Source organism: Dasypus novemcinctus, chromosome 6, assembly GCF_030445035.2.
Source record: "Dasypus novemcinctus isolate mDasNov1 chromosome 6, mDasNov1.1.hap2, whole genome shotgun sequence".
Taxonomy (NCBI): domain Eukaryota; kingdom Metazoa; phylum Chordata; class Mammalia; order Cingulata; family Dasypodidae; genus Dasypus; species Dasypus novemcinctus.
In genome coordinates this window covers 101,756,221-101,772,975 of record NC_080678.1, presented here as the reverse complement: position 1 = coordinate 101,772,975, position 16,755 = coordinate 101,756,221, and the positions used below count along the sequence as shown (strand labels likewise).

Sequence of the window (16,755 nt, the reverse complement as noted above, 5' to 3'; positions counted from 1 at the left end):
TTAATCACAGTGTATGGTAGTACTAAGAGACATGCTAAAGGCCCTTCCAGGCAGTCTACCCTGCCTCCATTATTTAGGTGCAGTCCTGTTTCCCCTTGATAGTCAGGATCAACCAACCCAGCCAGTACAGTAATTCCCGTCTTTGCCTGTTGATTCAGAGGAACCCAAAGTGGCTAGGTGGCAGTCTCAACTTTCAGTTAAGTGGAAATATTATTGTGTTCCCTGGTGGAAGCGCTCCTCCTTTTGGAACTAAGACCTGTAGACCAGCAAAGATTAAGGTTGCAGGGACAGGAAGCAAAAAAATTTTCCTAGTGCATCACTAGGATTAATAGTGGGCAGTGCCACTCCCACTGTCACCACTTGATTCCCCGACCCATGAATCCTGGCTGTGGGAGAAACAGCACCATAAAGTGATCAGAGAATAAACAGCCTCCTGGAGAACATTGCCCCAGCCCTGCAAGGTATTGCCACCTAGTTGATGCTGTGATTGAGTCTTCAAAAGGTCATTCCACTGTTCTATCAATTCAGCTGCTGCAGGATCATGGGGACCATGGTAAAACCAGTGAATCCCATGAGCACGTGTCCATTCCCCCCACATCATTTGCTGCAAAGTGGGTTCCTTGATCAGAAGCAATGCTGTATGGGATGCCATGACAGTGGATAAGACATTCAGTAAATCCATGGATGGTAGTTTGGGAAGCATTATGTTCAGGGAAAGCAAAGCCATATCTGGAGTATGTATCTATTCCAGTTAGAACAAATCACTGCTCCTTCCATGATGGAAGGGCTCCAATATAATCAACTTGCCACCAGGTAGCAGGCCTATCTCCTCAGGGAATAGTGCCATATCAGGGGCTGAGTGTGGGTCTCTGCTGCTGGCAGATTGAGCACTCGGCAGTGGCTGTAGCCAAGTCAGCCTTGGTGAGAGGAAGTCCATGTAGTTGAGCCCATACATAACCTCCATCCCTACCACCATGGCCACCTTGTTCATGAGTCCATTGGGCAATGACAAAAGTGGCTGGGGAAAGAGGCTGGGTGCTAGGCACAGATCAGGTAATTTTAACCACTTGATTATTAAAATCTTCCTTTGCTGAAGACACCCTCTGTTAAGCATTCATATGGGACACAAATATTTTCATGTTGGTTTGTTTTTGTTTTTGTTTTTTTTTTGCCTATTCAGAAAGATCAATCTACAAACCTCTTCTCCAGATCTCTTTGTCACCAATTTTCCAATCATATTCCTTTCAAATTTCTGACTATCCAGCCAAACCATTGGCAACAGTCCATGAATCAGTGTATAAAGTCACCTTCAGTCATTTCTTCTTCCAAGCAAAATGAACAACCAGGTGCACTGCTCCAAGTTCTGCCCACTGGGAAGATTTACCCTCACTGTGGTCCTTCAGGGACATCTCAGAAAGGGACTGCAGTACTGCAGCTTTTTGGGTGGCACCTGCCTATTGTGCAGAATCATCTGTAAACCAGGCCTGAGTTTTCTCTTCCTCAGTCAACTGATTGTAAGGAACTCCCCAAGAATCCACTGTTGTGGGCTGAGAAAGAGAAGGTAACATGGAAAGAGTGACTGTGGGCATTTGGGCCACTTCCTCATATAACTTACTTGTGTCTTCAGGAACTGCTAGAGCCCTATCTTGTATATACTACTTCCACTTTATGATGGAGTGCTGTTGTGTATGTCTAACTTTATGGTTTGATGCATCAGACAATATCCAGCTCATGATAGGCAAATCAGTTCTCATGGAAACTTGGTGGCCTATGATTCAGCATTCAGCCTCTACTAAAGTCCAGTAGCAGGCCAAAAGTTGTTTCTGAAAAGGAAAGTAGTTATCTGTAACTCCAAAATCCTAAGTGGATGCATGGTGATTCTCTTATAGGGGCCTGCCAAAGGCTCCAGACAGCATGTATATTTGCCACTGTCACTTCTAGCACCATTGGATGTGCTGGATCTTATGGCCCAAGTGGCCATGCAGCTTGCACAGCAGCCTGGACCTGTCACAGAGGCTCCTCTTATTCTGGTTCCTACTCAGAACTAGCAGCCTTTCTGGCCACTTGGTAAATGGGTGAGAGGAATGTGTTGTCTCCAAAATCCAAAAGTGATCAAATAAGCATTGTGCCTCTTTTTTGGTCATAGGAGGGGCAAGATGCAGCAGCTTATCCTTCACTTTAGAAGGGATATCTTGACAAGCCCCACGCCACTGAACACCTAGAAATTTCACCAAGATGGAGGGCCCTGTATTTTTGTTGGATTTATCTCCTATCCTCTGTCACGCTAGTGCTTTACCAATAAGTCTAGACTCATTGCTACTTCCTGCTCAGTAGATCCAATCAACATGATATCATTAATATAATAGACCAGTGTGATGTCTTGTGGGAGGGAGAGATGATCAAGGTCCGCACGTACAATATTATGACATAGGGCTAGAGAGTTGATATACCCCTGAGCAGGACAGTGAAGGTATATTAGTGACCTTGACAGCTGCAAGGAGACTGTTTCTGGTGGTCCTTACTAATGACAATTGAGAAAAAAGCATTTGCCAGATCAATAGCTGCATATCAGATTCCAGGTGATGTGTTGATTTGCTCAAACAATGATATCATATCTGGGACAGTGGCTGCAATTGGAGTCACCACCTGGTTAAGTTTATGGTAATCTACTGTTATCCTCCAAGATCCATCTGTTTTCTTCACAGGCCAAATAGGAGTGTTGAATGGTGAGGTGGTGGAAATCACCACCCCTGAATCCTTCAGATACTTGCTGGTGGCACCAATCTCTATAATCCCTCCAGGAATCTGGTGTTGCTTTTTGATTTACTGTTTTGCTAGATAGGGACAGTTCTAGTGGATTCCACTTGGCCTTTTCTATCATAATAGCCCTTATTCCACAAGTCAGAGATCCAGTGTACCTTCCCCAAGGGCACCTGGTCTTTTCCTCACTCAAGGGACTCTGTGTCTGTAAAGTCTGGGAATTGATTTAGGGGCCATGATTCTCTGCATCTGCAGTTCAAGTTAAGGTTTTGTTCACTCGGCCTAGAACTCTTCTGCTTATACAGATCAAGTAGGAATTTTGTAGACTGCCCATGTGTTTCACTTCTAGGTATACTTCATGTTCTATTAGCCAACACCACAGCTCTATGTGACTCAGACTCTTTTGATTGCTGCTTTGAGTCTGCCTTTCATTGTGGTAGACACACCCATCTTGCCTTTGGTGATTAACTGCTGATTCTTGGCTTTCACCAGGCAGAGATCCAATCATCCCCATAATGTCGAAGGATGCTAGTTCCATGACAGCAATTCCCACAGTAATATCTGGGTTAAAGAGAAAAGCAGCCACAGAGTTCTTCAGGGAAGATGAATTATTCTTACAAATTTATTCCTCACAGTCCTGGTTAAAGGTGTGTCCTGGACTTTCCTGGGTGGACAGGTCTTAAATGGTAATCCATTCTAGCATTCCAATCTCTCGAAGCCTCTGAATTCTCTCTTCTACAGTATACCAGGGTAAATCAGACATCTTGACCTTAGACATCCTAGGCCATCTTTTGGTCCATGTTTCATCCAACCACCCAAATAAACTGTTGGATCCCCTCCGAACCCCTCAAGCTACAGTATTGAATCCAGAATTTCTGCTTAGTGGACCCATATCAATATATTCAGCCTGATCCAACTTTATATTCATTCTACCATTATCCCATATCCTTAATATCCATTCCCACACATATTCCCCCGATTTCTGTCTATATGAATTGGAAAACTCAGGTAGTTCTTTTAGAGTATAGTGTACTTCCTCATGGGTCACACTTTGTACTTTGCCTTTGGAGACTTGTTTTGATTTTAGTCTTTTAATAGGTCTTGAAGAGAAGAGGTGTGGTGGGGGGGATAAGAAGAAGGATTAGAAATGTCTTGCAAGCTGTTGACTTCAGGACATTCATTTTCATTTTTGTCTGGTGATACAGGATTAATTTCTTCAGGCAGGGGTTGGATGGCAGACTCTTCAGGGCAGGGTGGAGGTTGGGTAGTGCAGGCTGGAATTTGGTTGGTTTGCCTCAGGGCTGGGAAGAGGTCTGGACTTCCTGGGACAGGCTAGAGGCTGTCTAATACAAGCTTGACACTTAGTGGTCTTCACAGGGCAGACCATTACAGATATATCTGGCAAAGTCTCAGCAGAATTTAGGGTTTCAGTGTCCCCACTGTTACCATAATTATCAACCCATATGTCTCCAACTCAATCCTCAGGATTCCACTCTTTTCCAATCATTGCCCTCAGACACCCTGCGAGGTTGAGATTTAGTTTCCATTGTAACTCAGCACTTGTACGATGAGACTCTGGGTCTGGTTTTCAGAGATCTCAAGTCTGTGGCTGCATGAAATAAGGTTTTCTTTCAGAGCATAGAAACTTTCAAATCATGTTGCAAATTTGAAGCTTTAATCATTCCTTTTTTTTTTTTTCTGTAACTGTATACAGAGTATTTAGGAATGACCAACCAACATCATTGTACCTTTTGACTCCACAAAACTCTGTTACGGTGTTGAAAACACTCTCATCCAGATCCTTGCCTCTTCTAAGCATGGAAATAGCTGAATCCAGTGGTGATATTTTGTATATCTCTATTGCCAACTCTTGCCATGGACTGTCAGTGGCCTCTTGATTATTGGAAAGGGAGTCATTATTGTCCTTGAATCCAATCAGAGTAGAGAGCCAATTGCAAAACTCCCAGAACTACTTTAGAAATCCCATTTTTAAGATTCTGTTCCTCAAGAACCACTCCTGGCACCAAGCTGTATTAGTCAGTGTTCTCTAGGGAAATAGAATGGACAGGAGATATCTGTAAATAGTGTATGAAATTTTATAAAATTCTCTCACATGACCGTGGGGATTCAAAAGCCCAAATTCTGCAGGGCAGGCTGCAAATCAGGGACTCCAATGAAGCTCCTTGTGAGTTCCCAGGAGATGGTGGCTGTCCAAAGTAGAGCTGGGAATGCTCTCTCTGAATGCTGAAATCACTTCCCTTTTAAGGCCTTCAACTGATTGGATAAGACATCACTCATTGCTGACCTCAATCTCCTTTATTGATTGTAGTAGTAATCATCTATCTATGCAATGAACTACTGATGATCAAGGTCGATGAAATGTCTTTGTATTACAATTAGCCCAGTGCTTGCTTGACCAAACAACTGGGCACCATTACGTAGCCGACTTGACACATTAGCCTAACCATCACAGGGTTGTTTTGTTTCTTTGTAGTTTTTTTTCTTTTTCTTTTTCTTTTTCTCTCTTTCCATTCCTTTTTTCCCCTCCTTTTCTTTTCTTTTTCTTGGTCTGGCAGACTGAGGAGTGGAAGAACTAGGTTTCTAGAATGACCACAATATAATACTCAGAATGTCCAGTTATCAAGAAAAATTAAAAAACAAGGAGACAGGAAAGTATGACCCAGTCACAGGAAAAGAGAATTCAACAAAAAATATAACAGAGGAAGTCCAGTTACTGGAAATACTAATCAAAGATTATAGATAACTCAGTTAAACAGATCAATGAAGTAAAGGAAATCATCAAGAAAGAATGAAAGGATTTCAGGGAAACAATATATGAACAAAGTGATCATTTCAATAATGAGATAGTAACTCTAAAGAGGCACCAAATAGAAATTCTGAAGCATAAAAGTACATTAATTCAATTGAACAATTCAAGACAGTGCTTCAACAGCCAATTGATGCATGCAGAAGAAAGGATCAGTAAACTTGAAGATAAGACAACTGAAATTATCCTGTCTGAAGAGCATAAAGATGAAAGAAAAAATGAAAAGAGCCTGAGCAACCTGTGGGACACGTCAATGGAGAAAATAGACTCATCATTGGAGTCCCAGAGAGAGAAGAGTGTGAGAATGGGGGAAAAGATTAGAGAAATGACTGACAGCTCCCCATATCTGATGAGAGATACGAATATACAAGTCTAAGAAGCTCAATGATCTCCAAACAGGAAAAACTCGAAGAGATATACACCAAGACACATTAGAGTGAAATCATCAAAGCCCAAAGACAAAAAGAGTATATTAAAAATAGCAAGAGATTGCTGCTTCTCCATTGGGGAGTGGGACAGAGTTCCCTGGAATGGGAACTCAGCACTCCTTCAGATTGTGTTTATATGGCTAAGAGACTTCAAAATGAGTCAGGAGGACTTTAGAGGGGTTGTTTTATGAACATCTCAGCAGGATCTCAGTGACAGCTAAAGTAGATACAATCCCAAGTAGTGGTGCTCCTGAGGGCTACTGAGACACCCAGATCCTACGATTGTGGCAGATGGCTTGAGTCCAGTGCCTTGCCAGTGGGCCGTACTTTGGAATTTGTGCTCCAGAGTGTGATGGAGTTGGACTCAGATGTGACCTCTCTACACATGCCTCTTCTGTCACTTTTACTGAACTTGTGGTTGGCCCTGGGGTTGGTGTATGCTCAGGAGACTTGAATCTCTGGATGGTTCATGTGCCAGCTGGGCCCTGAGCCTCAGCAGAGTGGCAAAACCTACTTTCTCATTCATTGGACTAACCAGGTCAGCTAACAGGGAGGTGAGTATGGTCAACCACCACACCAGAGAACCGAGAGAGTATACAACTGCAAGCAGGAGAATCCCATCCATCAGCCATGTACTACCTAAGCCCCCTCTTGATTGAGAGGTGGAGTGGACATTGCCATCCCAGGGTCCTCAGGATGGAGGAATAAAATATGGATTAGAGTGGACTTACTGGTATTCTACTATAGAATTATTGTGACTCTAGCAATGGAAGAAACTGTATCATTGATGTGGAGACAGTGGCCACAGGAGTTGCTGAGGGCAGGGAGATGGAAGAAGAGGTGTGATACAGGGGCATTTTCAGGACTTCGAGTTGCCCTGAATGATATTGCACAGACAGATGTAGGAAATGATATATTCTGCCATAACCCACTGAATGGACTGGGAGAGACAGTAAACTACAATGTAAACTATAATCCATTATGTGTAGCAGTGTTCCAAAATGTATCCATCAAATGCAATGAATGTGCCACACTGATGAAAGAGGTTGTTGATGTGGGAGGAGTAGGGATGGGGGTGGGGGATTGGGGTATATGGGAACCTCTTATATTTTTTAATGTAATATTTTGTGTGATCTATGTATCTTTTAAAAAAAGATAATTAAAAAAATAGCAAGAAAGAAGTGATAGAGCATGCACAAGGGATCCTTAGTGAGATTAAGTTGTGGCTTCTTCTTAGAAACCATGGAAACCAGTAGTTAGTGGGATGACATATTCAAAGTGCTAAAAGAAAAATATTGCCAACCAATAATATGATAAATAGAAAAACAGTCTTTCAAAAATCAGGGAGAAATGAAGATATCTCAGATAAATCACATCTGAGGGAGTCCATTACCAATAGACCTGCCTTTTAATAAATGTTAAAAGGAGTCTTACATATTGAGGGGAGGGAATATAAGACATTAATTGCAAGCTATAAAAAGAAATAAAGGCCTCCATTATAGATACCTACGTGAGTTAATGTAAACGCTAATATTATTTTCCACTTTTTTCATTTGAAATAATGTCTTTTATTTTTTATATAGCTTAAACCCAAGTGCATAAAACAACCACAAATATTTAGGATAATACATTATACATTGAGGATACTGTTTAAAAACATAATTCTCACAAAATAACATCAAATGGAAAGAGGGAAGTGGAGTATATAGGAACAGAGTATATCTAGCTATTGAAGTTAAGTTGATATCAATACAAACTAAATTGTAATAAACTTAGGATATCAGATACAATCCCCATGGCAACCAAAGGCAAAAATACGAAAAATAGCTACAGAAAGGTTTATGAGAGGTCATTCCAAATGGCTCATTGCAATAGAACTTAAAAATGAAAAGGATGGAAATAATGGAGGAAAGGCAGGATATAAAAGGTATATGATATGCAAAAAGCAAAGAGCAAAATGTCCAAAGTAAGTCTTGTCTTTTCAGTTATTACCTTGTGTTAATGTATTAAATACTCCGATAGATAGGCAGATTTGCAAAATGAATCAATAAGCAAGATCCAAGTGTATGCTGTTTACAAGAGACACATTTTATTTATTTTTTATTTTTTATTTTGTCCTAAATAGTTTTAATTTCATCTAACATTGCTGGAGATAATACTGCTATTTCACACTATTAGATATTTTAATAAGGATAGCAATTATTGGTGTTATAAAATGATAGCAACTGAAGGATAAACTATTATACCTGGGGACAATTATTTTCTAACTCAAATGGATTCAATGTGGGGAAAAAACATTTTTAAAGGAAGATTTAAAATACAAGATGCTTATGAAGATAACGTAATTTACCAGTCATTTACAAATTTATCTGCACTGATCTTTTGCAGAACAGAAATGCAAAAATGCAGTTAGAGTGCCCTAGTGCAAACTCCCAAACTGGAAATATGCAAAACTGGTACCCCAGAAATAGTGTGAAATACTGCTATCAAACTGTCTAGGAACTGTTTTTTCTATCAGTTGTTAAAGAAATGCATTATAAGTACATTGTATGTTTTGGTGCCATTTAAATATTGTTAGTAAACACCGGTTTTTAGAAGGAGAGAATATAACAGAGAAATATGTTTTGAATTTTGGAAGGCTCGTTCTCCCTAAAGCAACTGTCTTATGAATATGCAGCCTCAAAAAAAAAAAAAAGCTAAATTGATTCATACATAGTGAAATGTAAGCAGTAGTTTTCCATCATTTGATTAAGTTTTCCTAATGAGGTTGAGTTTTCATTCAATAGCCTCTCTTAATCAAAAGCAATTTTGGCTTCTTTGTAATGTGTTCAGATAAGTTCATTCCACATGTCATTTCTATTCCATCACTTTCTTTAACATATGTCATTGAACTCCAAGCTTTTGCTGAAAGAGATCCCATGCCAGTCTCTTTACTCCTTGTAAAGTCTCCTTGGTTTGTGTCTTCTAATCTTATCTTCTTGGTGTTTTGAAATAACCGAGTCACTGGTTCCAACCTGCTTTCCTCAGTTCCTCGCATGAAGTGATCGTCCACTTTTGAATCGATCCGCATAGCAGATACCTGAGGGCAGATTTACTAAGAGAAAATCCCATTGGGACAGGTGAACAAATATCAACGTGGCTTTCAGGTACTTTTGTAGGTAGGAGAAACGTTTCTTCAACGTGATTGCTGGAAATACAAGGAATTGTGTCTCTTCAAAGTGTGAGTTTTCTTTTGAAATGCCTAGGCTTATACCCTATCAAGACCATCCGAGAACTGCTGTAAAACACTAGTGTCTATTTCATCAGGACAGGCTGGCTCTGACCCAGAGACTTGGGGGGCTCCCCCCAAACGCAGGAGAGCGCGCCAACCTCCGAGCGCCAACGAGCAGCGCCGGGGAGGAACCGCCTGACTAAAGGCGAGTCCAGAACCGCGCGCGACCGCGGAGGACAGGGGCGCACCGCGCTGCAGGCGTTTCAGAGCCGAGGGAAGGCGCGACGAGGGACTGCCGTGCGCATGCGCGCTCTGTTAAGGCACAGCGGACAAGGAAAAAGTGGAGAGAGGCGGTCGCCAGGAGACGGGACGCGCGCGGCGGGGCGCGCCTGCGCGGCGCAGCGGGCGCGAAAGACGCCCCTCCTCGGAGCCCTGTGGGGAGGCAGGTGGACGTAAGTGTCGCTTGGCGCGTGGGGGCGCGCGCACCAAGAGACACATTTTAGATCTAAAGAACCATATAGGTTGAAAGTGAAAAGAAGGGGGAAAAAATAACCTACAAATTACAAATTATAACCAGAGAGAGCCAAGGTAGCTATACTAAAATAAGATAAAATAAACATTAACTCAAAAAACTTTTATAAGAGAGAAATAAGGACATTATTTATTGATAAAAGCATCAATTCGATAAGAAGATGTAACAATTATAAACATATATGCTCCTAACAGGGCCCCCAAATACATGAAGCAAACATTGACAGAATTAAGGAGAGAGATAGATACCTCTAGAATAATAGTAGGAAATTTCAATAACCACTTACAGTACTGAGTAGAAGATTGAGGCAGAATATCACCATGGAAATAGAGGACTCAACTCCATAAACCACCTCCATCTAACAAGCATATGTAGAACACTTCACTCAACAACAGCAAAACACACATCTTTCTCAAGTGCACATGGGCACTCATAGCTACAAATTTTCCTCTTAGGATTGCCTTCATTGTATCACGTAAGTTTTGGCATATTGGGTTTATGTTTTCATTCATATTGAGAGTTTTTTAATTTAACTTTTGAATCATCTTTAAACTATTGGATGCTCAACATTGCTTTTTTCACATATTTTGTAAATTGTTCGATTTTCCTTCTGTTAATTGATTTTGAGCTAGCTTCATTGCATTGTTCAGAGAGAATTTACCTAGTATTAGTCTGATTTCAATCTTTTGAAATGTATTGAGGCTTTCTTGTGTCCTAACATAGACTCTCTCTTATAAATTCTCAGAATGATTGAAAACAAAAACCCAACATGCCAAAACTTACATGATACAATGAAGGTAATCCTCAGAGGAAAATCTATAGCTATGAATGCCTTATATAAAAAAGAAAAAGATCGCACATCAACAAATTGACTCCACATCTTTAAGAACTGCAAAGATAGCGAATTAACTCTGAAGTTAGCAGAAGGAAAGCAATAATTAAGATTAGATTGGAGAGAAAAGAAAAACATCTGAGGGAATCAACAAAATTAAAAGTTGGTGAACTAGGCTAACAAATAAAAAAAGAGAAAAGGAACAAATAACAAAAATGGTCTTATCACTACTGAACTTACAGAAATAAAAAGGATTATAAGGGAATGCTATGAACCATTGTACACCAACAAATAATATAATTTAGATTTGGAAAAATTCCTGCAAACTCACAAATGACCTAAACTGACCCAAGAAGAAATAAAAACCTCAACAAATCTATGACAAATACAGACACTAAGTCAATAATCAAAAAATTTCCTCCAAGGAAAAGTCCACCAGCAGATGGCATTACTGGTGAATTCTGCCAAATATTTGAAGAATTAATATCAATTCTTCTATAACTCTTCCAAAAAATTCAAGAGGAGGGGAAACTTCCTAATTCATTCTATGAAGACAGCATGACCCTGATAGCAAAGCCTGATAAAAACATCACAAGGAAAGAAAATTATAAGCAATGTAGGAAATATAAATTAAAACCAGAAGAAAAACTTCATACTAACAAGGATGGCTATTTTTTTACTAAGGAAAATAAGTGTTGGAGAGGCTATGGAGGAATTAGACTCTAGTACACTGTTGATGGAAATTAAAAGGGTATAGCCACTGTGGAAAGCAGTGTGGTGGTTCCCCAACAACTTAAATATAGAAGGACCATGCAGTCTATCAATTCCACACCTCGGTATTTAATTTTTTAAAAAATGAAAACAGGGCCTCCTCCAGACCCCTGTATAACTGCTCACAGCAGCACAATATCTAAAAGGTGGAAACAACTCAAGCATCCATCAACATATGAATTTATAAACAAAATGTGGTACATACACACAATGGAACATTCTTCAGCCATAAATAAGAATGGCACTCTGAGACCTGCTGCAACATGGATGAACCTTGAAAACTCATATTAGACTGAGTGGCAGAAGCAGGGAACATAAGAACAAGTGTATATGACGACACTGACATGAGAAACCTCAAATAGCAAATTCGTAGAGAGAGAAAGCAGATTGGAGGATACCAGGGGATGGGAAGGGGTGGGGGTTGTTCAGTGGATGTAGAATGAATAAGAATTAAAAAAAAAAAAAAGCCCAAAAGAACAAAGTAGTCATGTGTGGAGAGGGCGGTGGGGACAATGTCGCTCAGCCATCCATTCTTACTCCTTTCTAGTCCCCCATCTTCTTGGGAGACAGGATAGGAGAAGATCCTCCACTTTCTGATGAATTATTGCAAACTAGGTTTAGCTGGCCTCGACCAACCCACTTAGCCCCTCCAAGCCTCAGTTGTTCATCCTAAAAGAGGGCAATTGAACGCACTCCCTCAGTTGTCGGGGACTAAAGTGTCCAGTACGTTGCTTAGCATGTAGTAAGTGCTCAGTTAATGTGATTTCACACCCCACCGGTGCCAAGCTCCTCCTCCATCCCAGGCTGGGCTGTGCCCCCACTGGGCCAAACAGCAGAGCCTGGAAGAGCAGTGGGATGGCTGCCCAGCAGCGGGGGCCCTCTGGCCTCACTGCCCTTTCCGGAAAGACTGAACTAGAGAGGCTGTCATCCCCTCCAGACCCAGCTGTCCTCCAACCCTGATCCACTCTCCAAGGGGCCATCAACCAGGCGAGACCGGTCCAGGGTGTGTCAGAAGTCCCCCCACTGGGCAGAGGAAGGGATTCTCTTCCAAGATCTGCCTCCATCACTTGCTCCTGGGTCCCTCACTCACCCCTGGGGCCTCACCCCTCCTACCCAGACTTGGATGGACACCCCCCTTTGCTCCTCTCCATTCCAGGGTGGTGAAACTGTAAGTGCTCCAGCAGAATTACCATTGCTTGCACTTCTGTTACTAGTCAATGAACGCAATGTTCACAGTCAACCCAACAGGAGGAACTTAAGGTAGAAGCAAGACAATCTCTCCAAGGCTGACCCTGCACCTCCCTTTCCTTCTTTGTCCAACAGTGCAGTCATGGACAACTCCACAGTGGCCAGGAGGCACGTGAGCCACAGCCCAGGGGTCAAGGCCACAAGCAGACACGCCAGCTGCTCCTGAAAGTGACTGAAGAAGGAAGCAAAGCCACCAGAAGAAGCAAAGCAGAAGACTTTCCAAGCACTAGTGACACTTAAAATGCCCCAAGAAGCCACAGGGCAGCTTCTTTGGGACCTGCAAAGCCCAAAACAAAACAGCCTCCACTGGGAGCTTCTACCAACTGGTGAGTGAGGAGGGAGCTCCTAGCCATCACCTGCCCTTGCTGCCTGCTTAAGGCGAAGTAGGACAAGGACCAGTCCACCTGATGGAGGGACGGACGCCTTCCAGAAACACGACGGTGGCTTTGTTCCACTGAAAAGGAAAAGTGTTTGGACACAAAAGCCTGGAGCATCCTTCTGCCTCCAGAACCGAGGAGTTCCCAGGGCCTTCTCTGGTCGTGCCTGATGGAAGCACGGCACGCAGCACCCCCCGGAGCCAGGCGAGAGAAGGGCCACGGGGCACCTGCTGCAAAGCTGGGTCCTGCTCCGCCCACCGCCCGCCCCCGGCTCCCGGGGACCCTGCTCCCGGCGCCACCCACTTACATGTCCAGGATGAAGTAGAGGTCAAACTCAGAATTGCAGCTTTCCTTTTGCTCTCCAGTTTCGAGCAAAGCGCTCCTCCCGCCCCGAACGCGGCGGGGTCTGTGTCCCGAGCTCAGCAGCTGCGGCGGCAGGAGCAGCAGCAGCAGCCAGAAGAGGGCGGGCGCGGACGCCCGGGGGGCACGGCTCCCCATCTCACTGGGCTCCCCGGAGGCACCAGGGCCGCTGCCAGGCGCCGCCTCCGCCTCCGCCCATGCAGAACGGCCCCTGCCCGCGCCTTTGGCCTAGGCCCGCACGTCCTCGCCACGCACCCGCGCAGCGCGCCAAGAGGGGCAGTGGCTGGCTCTGGGCACCGGCCGCACCTGCCTGCTCACCCCCTTCCCCCGCCCTGGGGCCCTGTTATTATGACAGCCGTGAGGTTGACGTGGCCACTTTGTGACCTGCAGCTCTGCGGGGCAGTTCACAATAGCAAGGGGGAGTCACAGGATCTTTGCGGGCTGGGAGGGGGTGGGGGGAAAACAGGCCCTCTTTTCCCCCAGACCCTCACAGAGGGCCACTAGGACCCTCAAAATCGCTGCGTTTTTTATTGATTGCGTGTTACTGGGTTCTGGGTGTTTGCAGGTGAGTACCTGGTACCCCCTCGCCCCCCGCCCGCTCTCCCCACCCCGGTCTGGGAGCAGAGCCTGGAGGCAGAGGCTGGGCTCAGGCATCTCTGTGGTCCGCAGTTACTCTCAGTTCTGCGGGGGCTGCAAGTGGAACCCAGAGGGTGCTCGCAGGAGGCGGTCCTCCCCTGACCAGCTCCAGAGGGAAACCGAGGCCCTGCAGGAGGGGTCGGCGCCGAGGGCCTGCAGCAGGCAGTGGAGGAGGCGGGGCCAGCCACGGGCTCCGAGGGAGGGCGTTCTTCAGGAATCATCCGGCTCTTGGCCTGGGGCCTGCAGTTTGCAGGGTGCAGGCTGAGGCGCTGTGGGCATTTCAGGGTGGGCTCAGGGCAGCGTCAAGGGCGACCTTCTCGGGCCTGGGGAAGGAAAGGCGACCGGGCAGGGTGGGGTGGGGATCGTGGGAGGCTGCTGAGGACCCTCCTACCCACTGGCTCTGGGCTGCTGCTGGGTGCCCCCCAGCCCTGTCCAGGGACACCTTGGAAGGGAGCTGAGCGGTGGTGGGGTTGGGTCTCCACCGTTCCTGGGGCTCAGTCTGCACCAGCCCCAGCAGGGCTTTCTCTCCAGGAGAAATGGCCCTTGTGCCCTGGGAAAGAGCCCCTCAGGACAGACAGGGGCTCCCAGGACCCCTCCCGCTCCCCCAGATGCAGGCCCACAGCAGAGTTGGCAGACCTCCCACTCCCATAGGCTTGGGGGGCGGGGGCATGTGTGACCACGGCGACAGCCTCTGCAAGGGGCTGCTGGTCACAGGCCTCCGCGGACCCCTGCCCACCTTGTGCAGCCCCCAGCTGGCCCCTGCTTCATGAGAAACCCGCAAGACACAGGGTCCCAGAGGCCCAGCTGCCATTGGCCTCACCTGCCACTTAGCCCTTTAGGAGCTCCTACTATGCGCCACATCCCAGGGACCGGATACCGGGAAAAGCAGACTGGAGGAAAGGGGTGCGAGCCAGACCCCGTCCTCGGGGTGATGCAACATGGCGGGTGTTGGGTGAGAGGACAGAGAAGCTGTGGCGATGCGAGCAAGCCATGGACACTCTCACGGGAAGGCATGGGGGAGAGGAGAAGGGCTGCAGGTGGGCTTTGCACGTGGCACCGGGCAGCCCCGGGGCGCAGACCACTGACGAGCCCTGTACGCAGAGGGGACAGGAGGAGCCCCTGTGGCAGCTGGGCGGCGGGGGGTGGGCTCATCCCTTGTCCAGGAGGGCAAGGGCCTTGAGGGGCCAGGGGAAGCTTGGGCTTGGCTGTGGTGCTCCCCAGTCCCCTTGGGGCCTCCCTGCCTCTGGGGTCACGTAGCCTGGGCTTTACTTACCTGGATGATGGGGCCGTTTCATTTTCCACATGGCCCCTGTCTTTTCCGTGGTCCTGGTTGCCTCTGGCATCTCCAGGGGGTGTCCCTGAGATATTGGAAGGTGGGTTGAAGAGGCCAGGACTGTTTCGCTGCCTGAGTTGTCACCCCCACCCCCCAATCTCTCTCATTAAAGCCATGGCACATGCCTCCGGTCAGCAGTGGAGGAAGAATCTAAACTGGGAGCAGGGCCTGAACTTTGGAGCCCAGATTTTCTAAGGCACAGAGTCACACGCTCAGCTCTGGGGATGTTGTTCTTATTGTCACTGGCTCCAAGAAGTTTGGGCCCTGTTGGAGGCAGATGCCACCAACGCATCTTTAGCCAGAGAAAGGGAAGCGAATGCAGCGGGTTGCAGCAGGAAGGCCTGGTGCCGCCCCATCCGGGACCCCCAAGTGCTGCCCCTGGCCTCTCACCTGCCTGACCCGAACACCGTCTTCCTCTCAGTGGTCCCGTCGGGGAGGGCACCTCTTCAGAGCCCCGTGGCCCCTGTGGGACCCCTGAATGGAATCCTGTAGGGAAGCCCTAAGAACTTAGGAATAGATGGCATTGGAGGTGGGGGTATTAAATGGAGAGAAGACTCCCAGGCTACCCAGTCCTTCCCTCTTTGGAATCATCCAGGTCTTGACATTTCCAGGTGGCATGTGCCATCCCCGGTGACAGGTGGAGACCCCCACAGACTGGACATATGGTTTCTAATCATCAGGTATATGAAGGTATTCTAACTCCCATCTCAAAGGGGAGGAAACTGAGGCTCAGAGATGTTAAGGACAATGCCAAGGTCACATAACTAGGCATTTCAGGGCCAGGACTGACGTAGACAAAGGTTTCCAGGCAAGAAGCCCCAGGCCTGCTTTTCCAGGGGTGGAGGGGTCCTGCTCAGCCCAGAGCCTGGTGCTGAGGTCTGAGGGTCAGAGCTGGGAAGGGCGCTTCTGGGAGTGGACAGGAGAGGCCTGGTTAGCACACAGCCTCACAGAGTGCTGCCCAAGGACCCCTCAGGAGGCACCTTCAGGCCTTCAGCACAAGGCATGGGTGGGGGTGCAGCGTGGGGACTGGCTTTAGACCGAGCAGTGGGCATAGCAGAGCCCACTTGGGTCTGCGCGGCAGCAAGGGAGTGGGAGCAGCTTGCCCCTGCCTTAATCCCCAGGCCATCCCCAGCCATCCCTGGGTGCAGCACGCAGCCCCTGGAGTATGGCTCAGTGTCCCCAGAGGCCATCTGCAGGCAGGGCCGGTTCTGCACTGTGTGTTGCAAAGGACACTATGGTCCTTCTTTTATTCGGTGGACACTTACGAGGCCCTGTGGTTGGTGCCAGGGCGGAGCTGACAGCCTAGCTCCTGGGCCCTGTGCAGAAGGGAGTGGCCTGTCAAGGTGTGGTGTTTTTGGTTTTTTTTTTCTGTTGTTACTTAATGTGTGTTCCCTCAGGCTTGGGGATACTCCCTGGGGGAGTGGGCTCCTTAGAGGCCCT

General features: G+C 46.4%; 1 protein-coding gene across 1 annotated transcript in view; it reads right to left on the bottom strand.

Moving 5' to 3' along the window:
* LOC111761949 (anthrax toxin receptor-like) overlaps nucleotides 1-13,484 on the bottom strand; it is a 37,558-nt gene extending 24,074 nt beyond the window's left edge. The window contains exon 1 of the mRNA XM_058299543.1: nucleotides 13,294-13,484. Coding sequence (XP_058155526.1) covers nucleotides 13,294-13,484 — 191 coding nt within the window. The remainder of the gene's footprint in view (nucleotides 1-13,293) is intronic.
* Nucleotides 13,485-16,755: the final 3,271 nt, after the last annotated feature.